The sequence below is a fragment of the Falco punctatus genome (assembly GCF_963210335.1).
Source record: "Falco punctatus genome assembly, chromosome: 4".
Taxonomy (NCBI): Eukaryota; Metazoa; Chordata; class Aves; order Falconiformes; family Falconidae; genus Falco; species Falco punctatus.
In genome coordinates this window covers 57810887-57825353 of record NC_137583.1, presented here as the reverse complement: position 1 = coordinate 57825353, position 14467 = coordinate 57810887, and the positions used below count along the sequence as shown (strand labels likewise).

At 40.7% G+C, this 14467-nt stretch overlaps 1 protein-coding gene across 3 annotated transcripts in view; it reads left to right on the top strand.

Annotated features, from left to right (window-relative positions):
• Positions 1-38: 38 nt before the first annotated feature.
• Positions 39-14467, top strand: part of XYLB (xylulokinase) — an 84435-nt gene continuing 70006 nt past the window's right edge. Inside the window, exons 1-8 of one of the 3 annotated variants that reach the window (XM_080386952.1) lie at positions 39-217; positions 1937-2019; positions 2779-2848; positions 4319-4399; positions 6155-6241; positions 7429-7557; positions 8829-8894; positions 11288-11360. In XM_080386952.1, coding sequence (XP_080243078.1) covers positions 173-217; positions 1937-2019; positions 2779-2848; positions 4319-4399; positions 6155-6241; positions 7429-7557; positions 8829-8894; positions 11288-11360 — 634 coding nt within the window. In that variant the 5' untranslated portion in view covers positions 39-172. The remainder of the gene's footprint in view (positions 218-1936; positions 2020-2778; positions 2849-4318; positions 4400-6154; positions 6242-7428; positions 7558-8828; positions 8895-11287; positions 11361-14467) is intronic. The other 2 variants (XM_080386950.1, XM_080386951.1) reach the window with 2 other exon arrangements.

Below are 14467 nucleotides of genomic sequence, written 5' to 3'. Positions count from 1 at the left end.
TGCCGCCCCCCGGCTGCCGCCCCCGCACAACCCCTCCCCGTGGGGGCAGGACGCGGGGCCGCTCGGCGCGCAGCGCTCACCCGGCCGGGCCGGCGGCTCCTTCCCGGGGAGGCCGGGCCTGCACCCCCCTCCAGCCCCGGCCGCGGGGCACGGGTGAGGGCCGGGCAGCGCCATGGCCGCTCCCTGCTACTTGGGCTGGGATTTCAGCACGCAGCAGGTACCGGGGCCGCGCCGCTCCCCTCCCCCGGCCGGCGGGGAAGCCCCGGCGCCTGTCCGGGGCCTGCGGGGCTGGGCTGGCGCCGCCGCAGCGGCCACCCCCGCGGGGCTGCAGGGCGGGGGGTGCGCGGGGGCCTCTGCCCGCAGCGAGGGAGGGGAGCGGGCCTTCTCCTGCCCCCCTCGTCCCTTGTCTCTCGCCCAGCGGCGGTTCCGTGCCGCAGGGCTTCCGCGTTGGCAGCGGGGCCGCCTGGGCGCTGCGCCGGTTGCCCGGGCTGGGCTGACGCCCGCCGCCTGCCGCAGCGCTGCGAGGTGGTTCCCAGCCCTTCACGTGTTGCATTGCTCCTCTCCTTCCCTGCGCCTGCATAAGCATGGCCCTCCTCCCGTTCTGTTTCTCCTGTCTCATGTCTGAAGCTGTAGGCAGCGTGTCCTGGCACATCCTGCTCCCCCATCCTCCTAGGGATGCGTGTAATCCAGGGAAGGAGTGCTGTGGTCCTGCCCCGGACAGCCCGCTGCCCGTGGCATTGGGAGGCTGGCAGCTGGGGTGTGCGCCTGCATCCAGCCTGCCCGGTGCCCTCCGGTAAGGGAGGATCGGTAGGGTTGTGAACCTGGACGTTCAGGTTGCTTGAAAATTTGATTTTTTGGCCCAATTGGTTATTCCTGCACGGCAAATAGAAAAAGTTGTGTGTAGGCCTGAATATGTTTGAAGTAGGAGTACAGACATCAGTCAGTTCATTACGACAGTAGTGAAGGTTGGGAGCTTGAAAAGACACACCCAGGTTAAGTTGATCAAGTGTTTTTTAAGGGGCCATGCTGCAAACAGAAAGCCAGTTCAGCTGCAGTGGCTCAGAGCTGTTTTCAAGCTAGCGCAGAGCATCAGATTGGTAGAGTTGTGCCAATGCATGATTACTGGCCCTGCCTACAGTAGCATGGCTTTATTATTTGAATACAGCTCTTTGAGATGACTTTTAGTCTTTCTAGAATTGTTTTTTGTCTGTTCCTTTAGCAGCAGTTTGCACTCTGCCTTGTTGAAATACGTGCAGAATGGGAGCTACCTTCTCATTTGTCTTCTAGGCTGTTCATGTTTTTCTTTTGTACTAGGTGAACTTGAGTGAAGATAGAGGAGGAGAGGTTGTGATACTCTTCTAGTTTGTGCTTGCAAGAAAGTTCACCTTCATAGAGTTACCTGTTTGGGATGTTGCTTTCCATATGTTGCAGAAGCTTGTGTAATGCTTGCTGAGCTTTGCCAGACTGGGAGTTTGTTTTACTCATCATTTGGGAAGCAGGGAGGGTCCACAAGGTATCCTAAGGGTCTGTTAGGTTCCTTGGTAAGATGGGAAAAAAAAAAAAAAAAGGAGGTGGGGAGGGGAGCATATGGCATCTTTAATCTAGGATACTGTATTCTTTGGAGAAATTGCAAAAATTGGTTACCATGATGTAAGCTATGATGTATGCCTACATTTTGGTATTGTGTGATTAAGGATAGAGAAAATGAGGGAGCGGGGGATGCAAGCAAAGAAATACATGTTACTGATTAGGTGGCATGCTGGAAACTCACATAATAACTTGTTTAATGTAAAGTCGTGCCCATACTTTAAGCAAGTTGTATGGACTGGGGTGATCTTTCCCATTTCATCTGTTGTGGGAACTGAATTATTACAGAGTTATCAGTGCTGTTTAATTATTGTTAGTTTTTGTTAACATCCTGCTTTATACCTTCTAGCTGAAAGTCATTGCTATTGATGAACAGCTGAGAGTAATTTATGAAGATAATGTTCATTTTGATAAAGACCTTCCAGAATTTAAGTAAGGCTGTTTCTGTTTTACTTGGGTAATACAATTTAGAACTTTGGAGATTGGGGTGGGGAGCTGTTGCCCTGTTTGGTTTCATTGATATGTGTGGGGGCATGGAAAAAGTTCATGCTGTGTTCATGACTTCAGGCTTGTGGCCATGACTGTTTCTTTCTAGGACACAGAAATAAGCACTGCCTTTGTGTTGGGGTGGAATGCTATGATAATAGCAAGTAAATTGCACAAAGGGAACATCTAAAAGACATTTGGAGACAAATTCAGTGGTTCCAAATCTCACAGTAAGATGTAGGATGACAGTGTTTGTTTACTTCAGTTAATGGACTAGAATTTACAAATGTCATCTTCCATGGTCACAGGTTTCAATCAAGTACACTTATTTACTTGATGGTTTAACAGCTAAAATTGAATTTCATCTTCTAGCTTCAAGCCACTAATGGTGACAGTTAGGAAACTTAAAAATAACTATGAATTACATGGAGCCAATGAGGAGTACCAGCACTGTAGCCTATCACAGATTTACTTCAGGATCAGAGACTTTCCTTGCAAATTATTTACTTTGCAATTGGGTCAAACATCTCTTGTCTCTTCCTAGGACCTGGCTTGTACTTTTTTATATTTGAAACACTGATCATATCCTTGCTCTTAACATAAAAGTATAGCAGACTCTCTTCAGTTATTAATAAACTTGAAGAACTTTCCTTGGTGGGCAAAAAATTGCTGAATTTACCAAGAGAAAATACTGTTTTTCTGTAGGACTCAAGGTGGAGTCCATATTCATGGTGACAGACTGACAGTCACTTCTCCTGTGCTAATGTGGGTCAAGGTATGAAAAAGCTTTATATAGTTCAACATCTTCCTTGCTGTTATTGAAATGGAAATGTATTCCAAGCAATAGTGAAACTCATCATTCAAATCAACACAGTCCTTTTGCTTGTATTCTGTTTCTTTTAAGTGTTACTTTGTGTCTTTGGTATGCAAATATGAATGTTATCAACAAACATAGTGGAAGTTGCTAACATTTTGATGGTTTCTTTGTTTGTTTCTTCACTCTCTACTATTATAGCATTGTATGTGTGATAAATCCTCTCTTGACTTTCTCTCATTTGAAAAAGACTATTCTTTTTTACCTCATCTTCTTGTTTCAAATGTAAAAGGGGCAGCTGTCACTTTGCCTAGCTTCAATCTGTGTTTTTGTAGCATCTAGGTTATGTGCACTATTTTTTTTTTAGCATAAGCTTTTCTGACCAATTGGTGTCTCAACTGGTAAGTGGGTCTCAACTGGTAAGTGGTTAAAGAGCAATTTATTCAGTGATTTCCAGTCACTTTAGTGTTTATTTTGAAATACATCATTCTTTTGCATTTTAAGAGAAGGCCTTCCTTGCTTCTGTGCAGATTTTGCAACACTTTCTTTCACATGGTGCCGTGTAAATTTGTTTTACTAGTGCAGTTTGAGTAGTTAGTATTTAATAGGTTACAGAACCCCCAGCTGGTGATCTGCAGTAGTTTACAAAGGTTTGGTAAATTTGTTTGCAGTTGGTCTTTTGAACCATAATGAACAGGAACAGTTGTAATTATTAAATTAATAATATGGTGATATAGGTATACAATGTTTCTTGGGAAATTTTGAAGTCTTGCAGTGGTCCATATATCAAGATTATCTGGGAAATGCTGTTTTGAATGAGACTGTGTAAAGATAGATTAATTTTTGGTTTTAAACTTCAGGAAAATGTGGCAAGAACAGAATTAACGTAGGTGCTTAAAGTGCTGAAATTCACTTGAATTAGCCTTATACTAAAGAGACTCTTGAGTTTTCATCTGACACTGGGGGCAGTGGTATTGAGGATACCTAACATCTTGTAGGATGGAGTGCAGAGTGCACCCCATTAGGATTTCGTAGATTTCCAAAAGTAAGAACAGAAAAAAGATAATCTTGCTTTGTATATGGCACTCTTAAAAGTGACTTTTTAATAAATTGGAATCCTCTACTCTTGCCTCTTATTTAGGTTTCAAAGAATGGATCTTTGTGATTCAGCTTATTTAAAGATGTCCTTTTATTCTTCCCCCCCCCCCCCCCCCCCCCCCCCGTGATTTAACTTTTCTTTTATGGACTTTTACTTAGTAAATTAATTTATGCAGCTTCTTGAGAAGTCTGTAGTCATTAGCTAATTTTTCATTATCTGCCAATGAACTCTTATCAGTGATGACATGAATTTACTGTTTAATTCCAGAGATTGTGAGTATGCATAATTTGATAGCTCGTTACCGTCACTCCTGATTCTGTTTGTTCTTGTAGGCTCTGGATATGGTTTTGGAAAAGATGAAGTCTTTGGGATTTAACTTCTCTCAAGTCAGAGCTCTGTCTGGTGCTGGCCAGGTTGGTTTATACAGAAAAAAATCGGTCTTACTCTATTTCTTCAATACAGTATATGGTATAATGATAAATATAATTTAAATAACTGTATTGCAGAAGACCACAATGACATCAAGTAAGACCAAAGCTTCTATATAAGCATCCATTAAAAGACACGTTCCTCAGGGAAACTTAAAACCTGAAACACAAAAAGCAGTCACTGGAAAGGTAGTGGGAGTGCAGGATGAGGTTTACAGTGCAGTTGTTTAGATCAGTGTAGTGCATAACTAGTTGATTTCCTGTTGTTTAAATTCTTTTTACCTACAGATTCTGAAATAACTGGGGCCATTTTGAATTTCAGCATATCAAGGTGCTTGTGGAAATCAGGTAGAAAAAAATTGTGAGGAGCGCAGTTTGCTAAAGGCGTAGTAACATCCTTGAGCACAGTTTTTGTTGGCTGGGATACAGATCTACCTAGGAACAACAAAAAACAAGTGATGATTGTCTTTGATGCAGAAATGACAAAGATGCTGCCATGATTTAGCCTGTAGTGCATAATACCTTTTTTTCTGAGATTTATAAAAACCACCCTGACATTTAGTCAGTTAGCCAGTCTCCTAGTACTGTGGTGAAATAAGGAAGTCTTATACCTTTCACAGATGATATTTAGGGTGGGGGCAGCACCAAAGCAATAGCTAATTCTGACATATGAGGTTTAAGTTATTCATCTTGATACATCTGGGACTAATTATGCAAAACTATTGCTTTGATCTCCCCATTTCATTGATTTCAGTTCAAAGTCTGAGCAAAGTGTCTGAAAATCACAGCCGGTATCAAGGCTCTGTTACCAATTCTTCAGTGGAACAGAAGTTAGGGACTGCCAAATAACCCCAGCTTACTCAAATGGAAAAAAGATGTGCATTTTCAGATTGCCAGTATTCTTTTTATTCTACCTATCCTCCAGCAAGTCAGGGGTATCAACTTGGTGTTGTGTTCAAATTCTTTCAGATAGAACAGATTTCATGTATCTACCCTCTTCCACATTGTCTTTCTCCCTTTCCTCTTTGAAAAACCTTGTCTATGCTGCAGGTCACTGCAGAGGTGCACTGATGTGCCGGTGTTTGTCCCAGAGAAGGGGAAAACCTGGTCACAATTGTCTACAGAAATGGCAGAGATGTGAAATACAACCTGGATGACACTGTGGTCAAGTACTCTGTGCACAGGGGGTTCTGTGTGCACATGGTGCCATCAGAACTATAGTGGGTCACTGGATGGTGCTTTGCAGTTTGCCTGGTGTGTCCTGGAGGCACATAGCTAGAGATGCCTGGCTTGAGGAAGCTGCCTGAGAGGTGGAGCTTAAAGAACCTTCTCGGTGTTATGCAGTCTGTTAGTGGTGACTGGGGTGGTCATGTAACTGAAGAATCTGAGGGTTGTGCTGAAATTGCACAGAACTAACAGTTGTGGCTGTGGAGCCCTAGTTACAGCTCAGATTGCCCTCAAGGAAGTATCTGATGCCATTAGCAGTATAATAATAGTTCCCACTAGAAGTTGCTATAGTTCAAAATCATCATTGTCTCTTGACTCCTACATTTTCTGGTTTGGTATCTGCTTTGCTCAATGTTAAAGAGTCTTTTAATGAGGCACTTGATTTGAAAAGGTGGCGTTTTTGGTATAGTTTGGAGAGAGTTCTCTGTCCCTTAGAGTTTGAAATTCAGATCAGGATATGAACTTCAGGGCTTCGGAGGGCATCTCCAACTTCTGCTTCTGTACTTTCTACAGCAACATGGAAGTGTGTACTGGAAAAAAGGAAGCATCCAAATTTTAAAGACTGCATCACCCGAACTGCCTTTACATCAGTCACTAAAGGTAACGTGCATGAAAGAGCTCTGAAGAGAGAGCTACACTGTCCTTTTTCTGATCCTTATGCACATTACTTTTCTCCTTGCAAACCTTTCCTCTTGTCTGGCTGAGCTGCATGCCCCTTCAGCATACAGTGAAATGTACTAGTTATTCCTTCAGCTCCAAGGCTTTTGACGTTGCCTTTTCTTCTGAGTGACAGTACATACTGCTTTAACAGTTTACAGGTGCCAGTGGGTGTCCCAGAATATTTCTTTGTCAGAGTAACAGCATGTTTGTTCTTTTAGGAAACAATATTTTTGTAAACAACCTGTAAATATTTTGATTTTTTTTAATACATTTGTATTAACAAAAAGATGTAGTGAAAAATACTGTTATATCTGGGTTTCCTTGCAGTGCTTGTGGTTTCATTAGAAAATATATATTAATAAGAAAAAAAAAAAAGACTAGTTTACACTTAACCTCTGAAAGGATGGAAGTGTAATACTGTGTGGACACAAACCCTGAACAAGTACGCTGTTGAACCTCAACATTTTGTGTGCGTATGTGTGTGGTTGTTAAGTTTAGAACATAGACTTGGCAAACTTTTGTTTAAAAAGTAGGGAAGAGTCAACTTGCCTCTTGAAGACCCTTCCCTACCTTCCTTCAAGATCAGAAAGGACAATTGTTTGTTGAAAGGGAGACATTTGTGTAACTGATCTGTTAAATGAGTAATTTTGGAAATATCTCATCTGTGCAAAACTCATGGAAATGGAATTAAAATGCTCTCTAGTGATAAGCCTCAGTTGCATTTCCAAATGATTATGCCAGTCACAAAAGAGAAATCTGTTAGTAAGGCCGTGGAAAGATAATCTGATTATTTAGAGAGGAGTTCTAAAAAGTGGGGCTAAACTTTGTAAAAGGGCTTTGGCTACCAATGGAGCGCGCTGCAGGGTATGCGAAGTACACACCATGCTGTAGTGTATGTCAAGTAACAGCAGAAAAAGCCTGTTGCTTCCCTCTGGTGTGAAGTTTGGGTTTCACCACTGACTAAGATGCTGACCAGTATCTGCTTGCCTGTAGTTATCGAGAGGAAACCAGAAGGCACGTCAGCGAACTGAACTGTGAGCTCATACGTAGGTCTGCTGCATTGCTAGTACTCTAGCAGGGACTTCTTAAAGATCAGAATTACTAATAAAGGATATTGTTCGCTACAGGCTTGTTTTTCTGTCAGTAACAGCCCCATCTGGATGGATTCCAGCACAGCTTCCCAGTGCAGCGCTCTGGAGAAAGCCGTGGGGGGAGCACAGCACTTGGCGAGTATCACTGGTTCTAGAGCCTATGAGGTAAGGAGCGGGTGGGGAGAAAGTCCTTAGCAGAGTCTTGTGATAGAAACAGTTCTGCCATTACAGTGGTGCTGCAGCAGATGACGACCAGCCCTTAACGATGAAAAAGAGTTTTGGAAGAAACTCCAATGGTGCAGTGCTTTGCAGCAGTCTTACAAAGGAAGATGTGGAAAATGTCAAGTGAAATTAGGCAAACACTGGAAATTCTGCTGCAGGAAGCAGATAGGGTGAGCTGTTACATTTGGCCAGTGGTTCCAAAATACAGTGTGTGGTGGCCATGTTTGCAATCTCAGGGCCTGGTTCACCCCTGGGAGCTCCTGTGTAGCCATGTTTCCATTGGGAAGGCAATCCAGTTTGGGTTACAGGTTTACTTGGAGTTATGAGGCCCCTGTTCGTGGATTGCTGCTCTAGGTTACTTCTGCAATTAAAAGATTGGCCTTTAGTATTCGCTGAAAGCTAACAAGTGGCTGGCTGTTGACCTAAGAGAATTTTCAGAAGTTTGTGATGCTATCAGAGAGTCTTTTGTTACTTATCTCCTGTTCCTGACACTTCCCTCTCTTGTAACCGTGACAGTGAGTTATAAAGTGGGAGCAGGGCTGTCCTCCGGGCATCTCAGCACCTGGCTACTCTTACTGTTGGTTCAACAGAATAAGGCTCTAACCTCCCAAATTACTGATTCCGGTTTTGAATCACTGTGCAAGGTTTATGGCCAATGTTGAAATCGGACTTTGCATGCCAGTGATGGTTTATTTTTAACTTGCTAACGGTTAAAATTTCAGTGTTAAAAGTTTTTTGTTATTTGATATAATACAGGGGTGAAAAATAATTATTCTTACAACTCTCATTAGCCTGTGCTGGAGTTGCTTCCAGTATGAAACCTCCTGCTTTGGTCCCAATTCAGCTGCCTCACAGAGGTACGTAGGTTGGGTAGCTTAAACCTTTTCAAGGGTTTGAAGGCAGTAGTTGAATTGTGGTGGTTCCTGTGCATAGAATAAGTGTGGTTCATTCCACTGAACTGTCATTTCTGAAATGTAAATTATGGATAGTAATGCTTTTTCACATGCTTTTTTTCCCAAAAGGTGAGCAAAAGTCTCTAATGAGACTATGCGTTATAGCCTGTTTAGTGCAGATTGCCTGCTGTGCACCGACTTTCATCATGCATCGGCAAATTAAGTATCCAAAGTGCAATGTACTGAACTCATTACACAGAGTTAATGATTATTGACTCCATTTAGGGTTTGTGTTTCTAAGTATTTGCATTTCTTTCTCAGCGTTTTACAGGAAACCAGATAGCAAAGATTTACAGCCAGAATCCTGAGGTCTACATGCAAACTGAGGTTGGCTCAACTTCAATACGCTTGGAAAACACAGTTGGAAATCTTTTAAAATTAGTTTTGTGGGGATGTTTTTACAGACTTTTTTTTACTAAAGAGTATTTCGATTCTTGTGTTTGATTTTAAGATTAAAATTGAAAATGTGATTGTTTTATTTTTTCTTTGTTTTGTTAAATTATTAGTTGCTAGGCAGATAAAAATTGGGCATCAGTTCTATCTTGAATGTTACATGTCACACAGCAGGCTCCATTGGATCTCATCTTTGTGGAAGACGTTATAAAAAGGAATAAAGGCTTTCATTTGGGTGGTAATAAATTGTATTTACAGCAGTTTGAACACAGGTGGGTAGTTAAGCACACAGGTGAAATTTTCACACTTAGAACTGGCCATTTGAATGCAGAAATGTGATGGCTCTGCCATACAAAGCTAGCATCAGTGTGGATGTGCGTAGGAAAAAAGCCCTGCAGCTGATGCTAGACTTTTTCCGTAGTTTTTCCCTTGAGGAGCTACTTTGATTCTATTGTTACAAATGAATTGCGTTGTGTAGTTGGTTTCCTTCTTAGTTTTAATTTTGAGAAATCAGCTTCAGTTCCGTTATTGTTCCAGTTTGAGTCTGCATCTAGCTGAGACTAAAATGCCATGGTTTGAAGCAAGGTGAAAGCTCCATGCAAATATGATGTAAATGAGAGAAGGACTGCTGTCCTGTGATTAGAATATGCTAAACATCTAGACCTGTGAAGTCAGGCGGCTCCTGGCTTTCTATTACTGCAGTTGTTGATAGCATTGATCATGGTTTTTTTTGTGGTTTTTAAAATCTCACCCCTGTCTGAAACAGTTAGTTTCATGGGGATGCGAGTTGCAAAGTTGACTGTATTTTGTGGGAGAATGCTTAATTTTTTAGTATTTTTTTCTTTCTTAGTGCATTTTTATTGTATAACCTTTGCACTAGTAAGGTATGGGAAAGATATGTTAATGGGGGGAAAGTAGGTCCACGGAACTGAGAACTAGTCAGACCAATTTCAGACTTCGAGGGCTGGTTGCATTGATGGCACCTTTTACCGATAAAGGATATGCAGGATAATGTGTTCAAGCACAAAATATCTCTATGCCAGAGTTGCTCTTGGGGGCCATCAAGAAGCACTTAGCAGCCTGGCAGTCTCAATGACGTGGAAGGTGGATGTTCCTCATTCTGTAGGTCAGCTTGCTAAACTGGCTGAATCACAGTTTAACTTCATCCTTTTCCTTCCATTTCAGGCAGCTAGTGCCCGCTGGGGCACCACAGAAGGTAGGCCTTTGCTATCTAAGCACAGTATGATATATTCTTGGGGAGAGACACCTGAAGAGCAAGCGCATCGTTAAGTTTCCTGGCAATTATAACCACCTCTTAGAGCTCTGCCTATAGTCTGTCTTTGAATGCTGTGTGAAGCAGTGGTTTTGTGATCATTAATACAAAACCTGTCACTGCTGGCTGGCTCGACCAGTAGAGATTAGATTCTGGTTAGTTATTGGGTGATAATCATATTTCTTCTGAATTAGTCAGAACACACCAGAAGGAATTTTGCAGCTTCTTGGGAACAGATACTACCTGATCGTGCAGAAAGCTTGGTGGTAGGCAGTTAGCTTGGTAGTTTGTATTGCAGATTTGAAGTGGAGGCGAATTTGTGTTGGATCAGTGCTTTGTGTCATCTGGCTGGGACATTTCTGGGCCAGTAGTAGAAGCCCTGCAGCTGGATTTAATGCGTTTATTGGAACATACCCTGAGGCAAAGCTGCAGGTTGTGGTTCAGTTCAGATCAAAATCAGCTGATTATGACCAGCTCCTGAGAGTAATTCCTGGGAGGTCTGGGATCTCAGCTGGGAGGGAGGTGAGAGTTCACATAAAGGTGCTAGCAGAGCCTTGCTAGAGATGCTAAAAAGCTTATGGGTCTGTGCTTTTGGTGGACCAGTGCATGGTTTCTGGGCATTTCCCCTGTTGTCAACATATAGGGTTATGTTGTTTTTTGGGGTTTTTTAGTTTGTTTGTTTTGGGTGGTTTTTTGTTTGCTTGTTTTTTTTCTCTTAGAAAGTGTTTTTCCTTGAAATGAAATTCAGTGGTACGCCGAAGTTGTGAATTAATTCATAATAACATAGAGTATGCTAATATACTGGGTGTATTTTGCATGTTTCAGAATGCAAAGCTATTAAGAGCTTTTATCACGGGGTTACTTTTAGATTGGTATCTGCTGTATTATTTAGGTAGTATGATAGAACTGAATAATTCTTCTTGGTGTATTTTTGTGTGCTTGTGGTGCCTAACATTAAGCATCTATTAACATTTGCTGCTTCAAATTACTTAATGATTTACTTTCTTTGAAGTGACTATTGATGGGACTCACTATTTCACACTTTTTCTTTCAGAGAATCTCCTTGGTTAGTAGTTTTGCAGCTTCCCTTTTCCTAGGAGCTTATGCGCCCATCGATTACAGTGATGGTAAGTGTGTGGGCTTTTCTCATAGCAACAATTCAACAAGGAAGTTTTCCTTTCCATCCCTATCTTACATAAAAGGGGAACAAGATTTCTGCTATTTATTTTCAGTCTTTAATGGCAAGTCTGATAGATTTTAAGCTGTTACTCCTTTCAATTTGTTGTTCCTCTTGATTGTGCTGTCAGCTGTGCTTATTTATCCCCATCATACCATGATTCCCATTTCTGTAAAATGGATCCACAGAAAATATTCTTAAATGAAACTGTAACCTTTTTTTCCATTAGTTTATGATGTATAAAGGAATGTTGAAATACCTATTTAAAAGCATAAAACATTGTGAATTCTTAAGCTAGATTTCATAGTTCTGGTATTGGTTCTTGGTTTTGCTGGTTTAGGTCTGAGTAGCACAGGATATGAACAAGATGTATGTTGTGATTTTTTTCCCCACCGCTTAGCTGGGGTATGGATCTGCAACAGAAATATCTTTTCAAAATGAAAAAAAAAAAGCATAAACCAATTAAAAAAAATCCTAAACTCAGTTAAAAAAAAATAAACTTCCATATCTCTCTATGCATCATAACAAAGACAAAAAAAAAAAAAAAAGAGGCACTAGCCTTGTCACTTCTGTTGTGTGTTATCTCAGTTATTCAGCTTTTAAATGGCGATTTTAAATGGCAATTACAAAGGAACCCATTTTCCTGGGAGCTGTGCTGTTATTTCTAAATAGCGGTTTTGATTCCTGCTCTGAAACTAAGAGAAAAGATATATTTCAGAGCTGAAAGGTTAGATAAGGCTGCCAAAGGACTTTTTGTATTGTAGAGCCATAGCTGACACCCATGGGTTAAGACCAACTCATTTTTTTTCTCCTTCGTTGGTCCATGAAAACTCAGGGAAAGGCAAGTCATCTCAGTTGGCGCTAATGGACAACTTATTCAATAGCAGATCTTCCAGTTATGCTTGAGACCTTAAAAATTGCAAGGCAATCCATGCTTATTTTGCAGCAGTTGTGGGATTATTACATCTATCTTCTGGTCCTTCTGTTAGCCATGTATTTTCACAGGTGAATTTTATTTTTTTTTATATTGTGGGCAGCAGTAACTCTTTGGAGATTTGCACTTTGCTTATCATAGTCCCAAATACTGAGCGCTTCAGCTGCTCAGCAGAACTGGCTCCATGTACTGTATTTCTGAGAGATTGTGAGGTTTTCAGGGTGCTTCTTCTGATACAGAAACATGTTGATTTTTTAATGAGAGTGAAGTGTTTATTTTGATTCAAATATTTTAAAATGTAAGCATTAAAAAACCTCTGGGGTTTGGGGTTGGGTTGAGGTTTTTTTGTTTTGTTTTTTTTTGTTAATGTTACTTCTGCCTTTTCTGCTTGGAAGCAAGTTGGGGAAAGCCATGCTTCTTCCGTTTCAAAACACGAAAATTCCTGGGTTTCATTGAAAACAGAAACATTTTAAACTAAAGAAAATGAAAATTTACTTCATTAGAAAATTTTCTTAGAAAATGTATTGCGTTTTTCAAGCAAGTGTAGGAGAGCCTGTTCTATTACACCTCTGGATATTTACAGAACTTGAATAAATGTTATCTACTGTTCAAAGCATGTAAGATTATTAAATCTTTGTGTCAAAAAAGATAAGAGAACTCAGCAGGATGTTATAGTTCTCTTCACAAGACAAAAGGCTTTTCACCATTGTAAGCTATATTTTGTCATGTTCATTCCTTTCTTCTGTTAACATAATAAGAGAGAATTCTAATTCCAGTAATAAAATATAATTATAAAGTATGTGGTAGTTATTTGGATCCAGTGGAAAAACTTGTTTTCTTGTCATCTATGATTTCTTGCAATTCACTTCATCTTTTACATTGCACCTGTATATTGTAGTTTAAAATGCATCTCTCAAAATAATGTTCAGATAATAGACCCGTTCTTCATTTCTGCAGGTTTAACTTCAGGTCATACCGTCTTTAAAAGACCCTGTCAAATTGTTTAGCTCTGCACAATAACTTATCTCTCTAAATTTGCAGGTTATTGTAGGAAATGTGCTATTCAGTTTCAGGATTTTTTTATTTTCTTTTTAAAGGTCCTATCTCATAAAGTTCAAATCACTCCTCCTGAATGGCTGAGCACCCTGGGTGATTGATTTTAAAAAAATCAAATTACGTTCTGGGGGAATGAAGAATGATTTTCATTTGTATTGTGCAGATGTTAAAAGTAAGATACGTTTGGGACCTAAACAACTTGAACACTTGAGGCATTGTTTCTTTTAGAAGACACCTTAAAGAACAGCAATTCAGCTCTTGACCTAGAGAAGCTTTATCTTTTGAAATGCTTTTCTAAGAGCCTTAGGCAAATCATAGCTTAGCATACTTGTTTTTGTTGTTCTATCAAACAAGGATGCTTTGAACTGAAGCCTTTTCAAAAGGAAGCATGGTGGGTTGAATTTACTCCTAATGTAGCTTGCATGGTGCCAGCAGTTACGCTGCTTATGATTTTAGCTCACTGAAAAGGCAATCCAGACTACTGTAATGCAGATGCACTTAACTGTTTATAAATGCAAATATTGATCTTTAGTTAGTTGATTAATAAAACCAGTTAGTCTGCATCATTTGGTCTTTGTAATGAAAATGTTTGGGTGGTTGTTTTTTTTTTTCTTTTTTTTTCCCCCTCTGCCCTGTGTTGAAACACTTATACTTTTGTATATGTACTAAGTATTAGCAAGTCCTGTTGGTGCTCCTGGTCATTTTATGTTAAGTCAGTGATGCTTGCAGTGAAATACTGAATCCTATCCATCCATGTATTGACCCTTTCCTCGGTCTTTACTAGACAATGGTCTTGGCTATTGGCTTTCATTGCTGATGGGATATCTATTTGGAGTGACAAGTTGAAGAGCTGCCTTTGATATCCTCCCCCCTCCTCCTTAGTTCCCAGACTATTACTTATTTTATATGTTAAACTTAGTGGCGTAGATCATGACCGGAGGTGCTTGAGTAAGGAACTCTCTGTGCATCACTCCTATAATCAAAGGAGAAAGAGGAGCGATTCCAGGGAGCATTCAGCTCTGGTTTGTATTTTCCACTGACTAGAGATTCTCATAAAAGTGCCCACA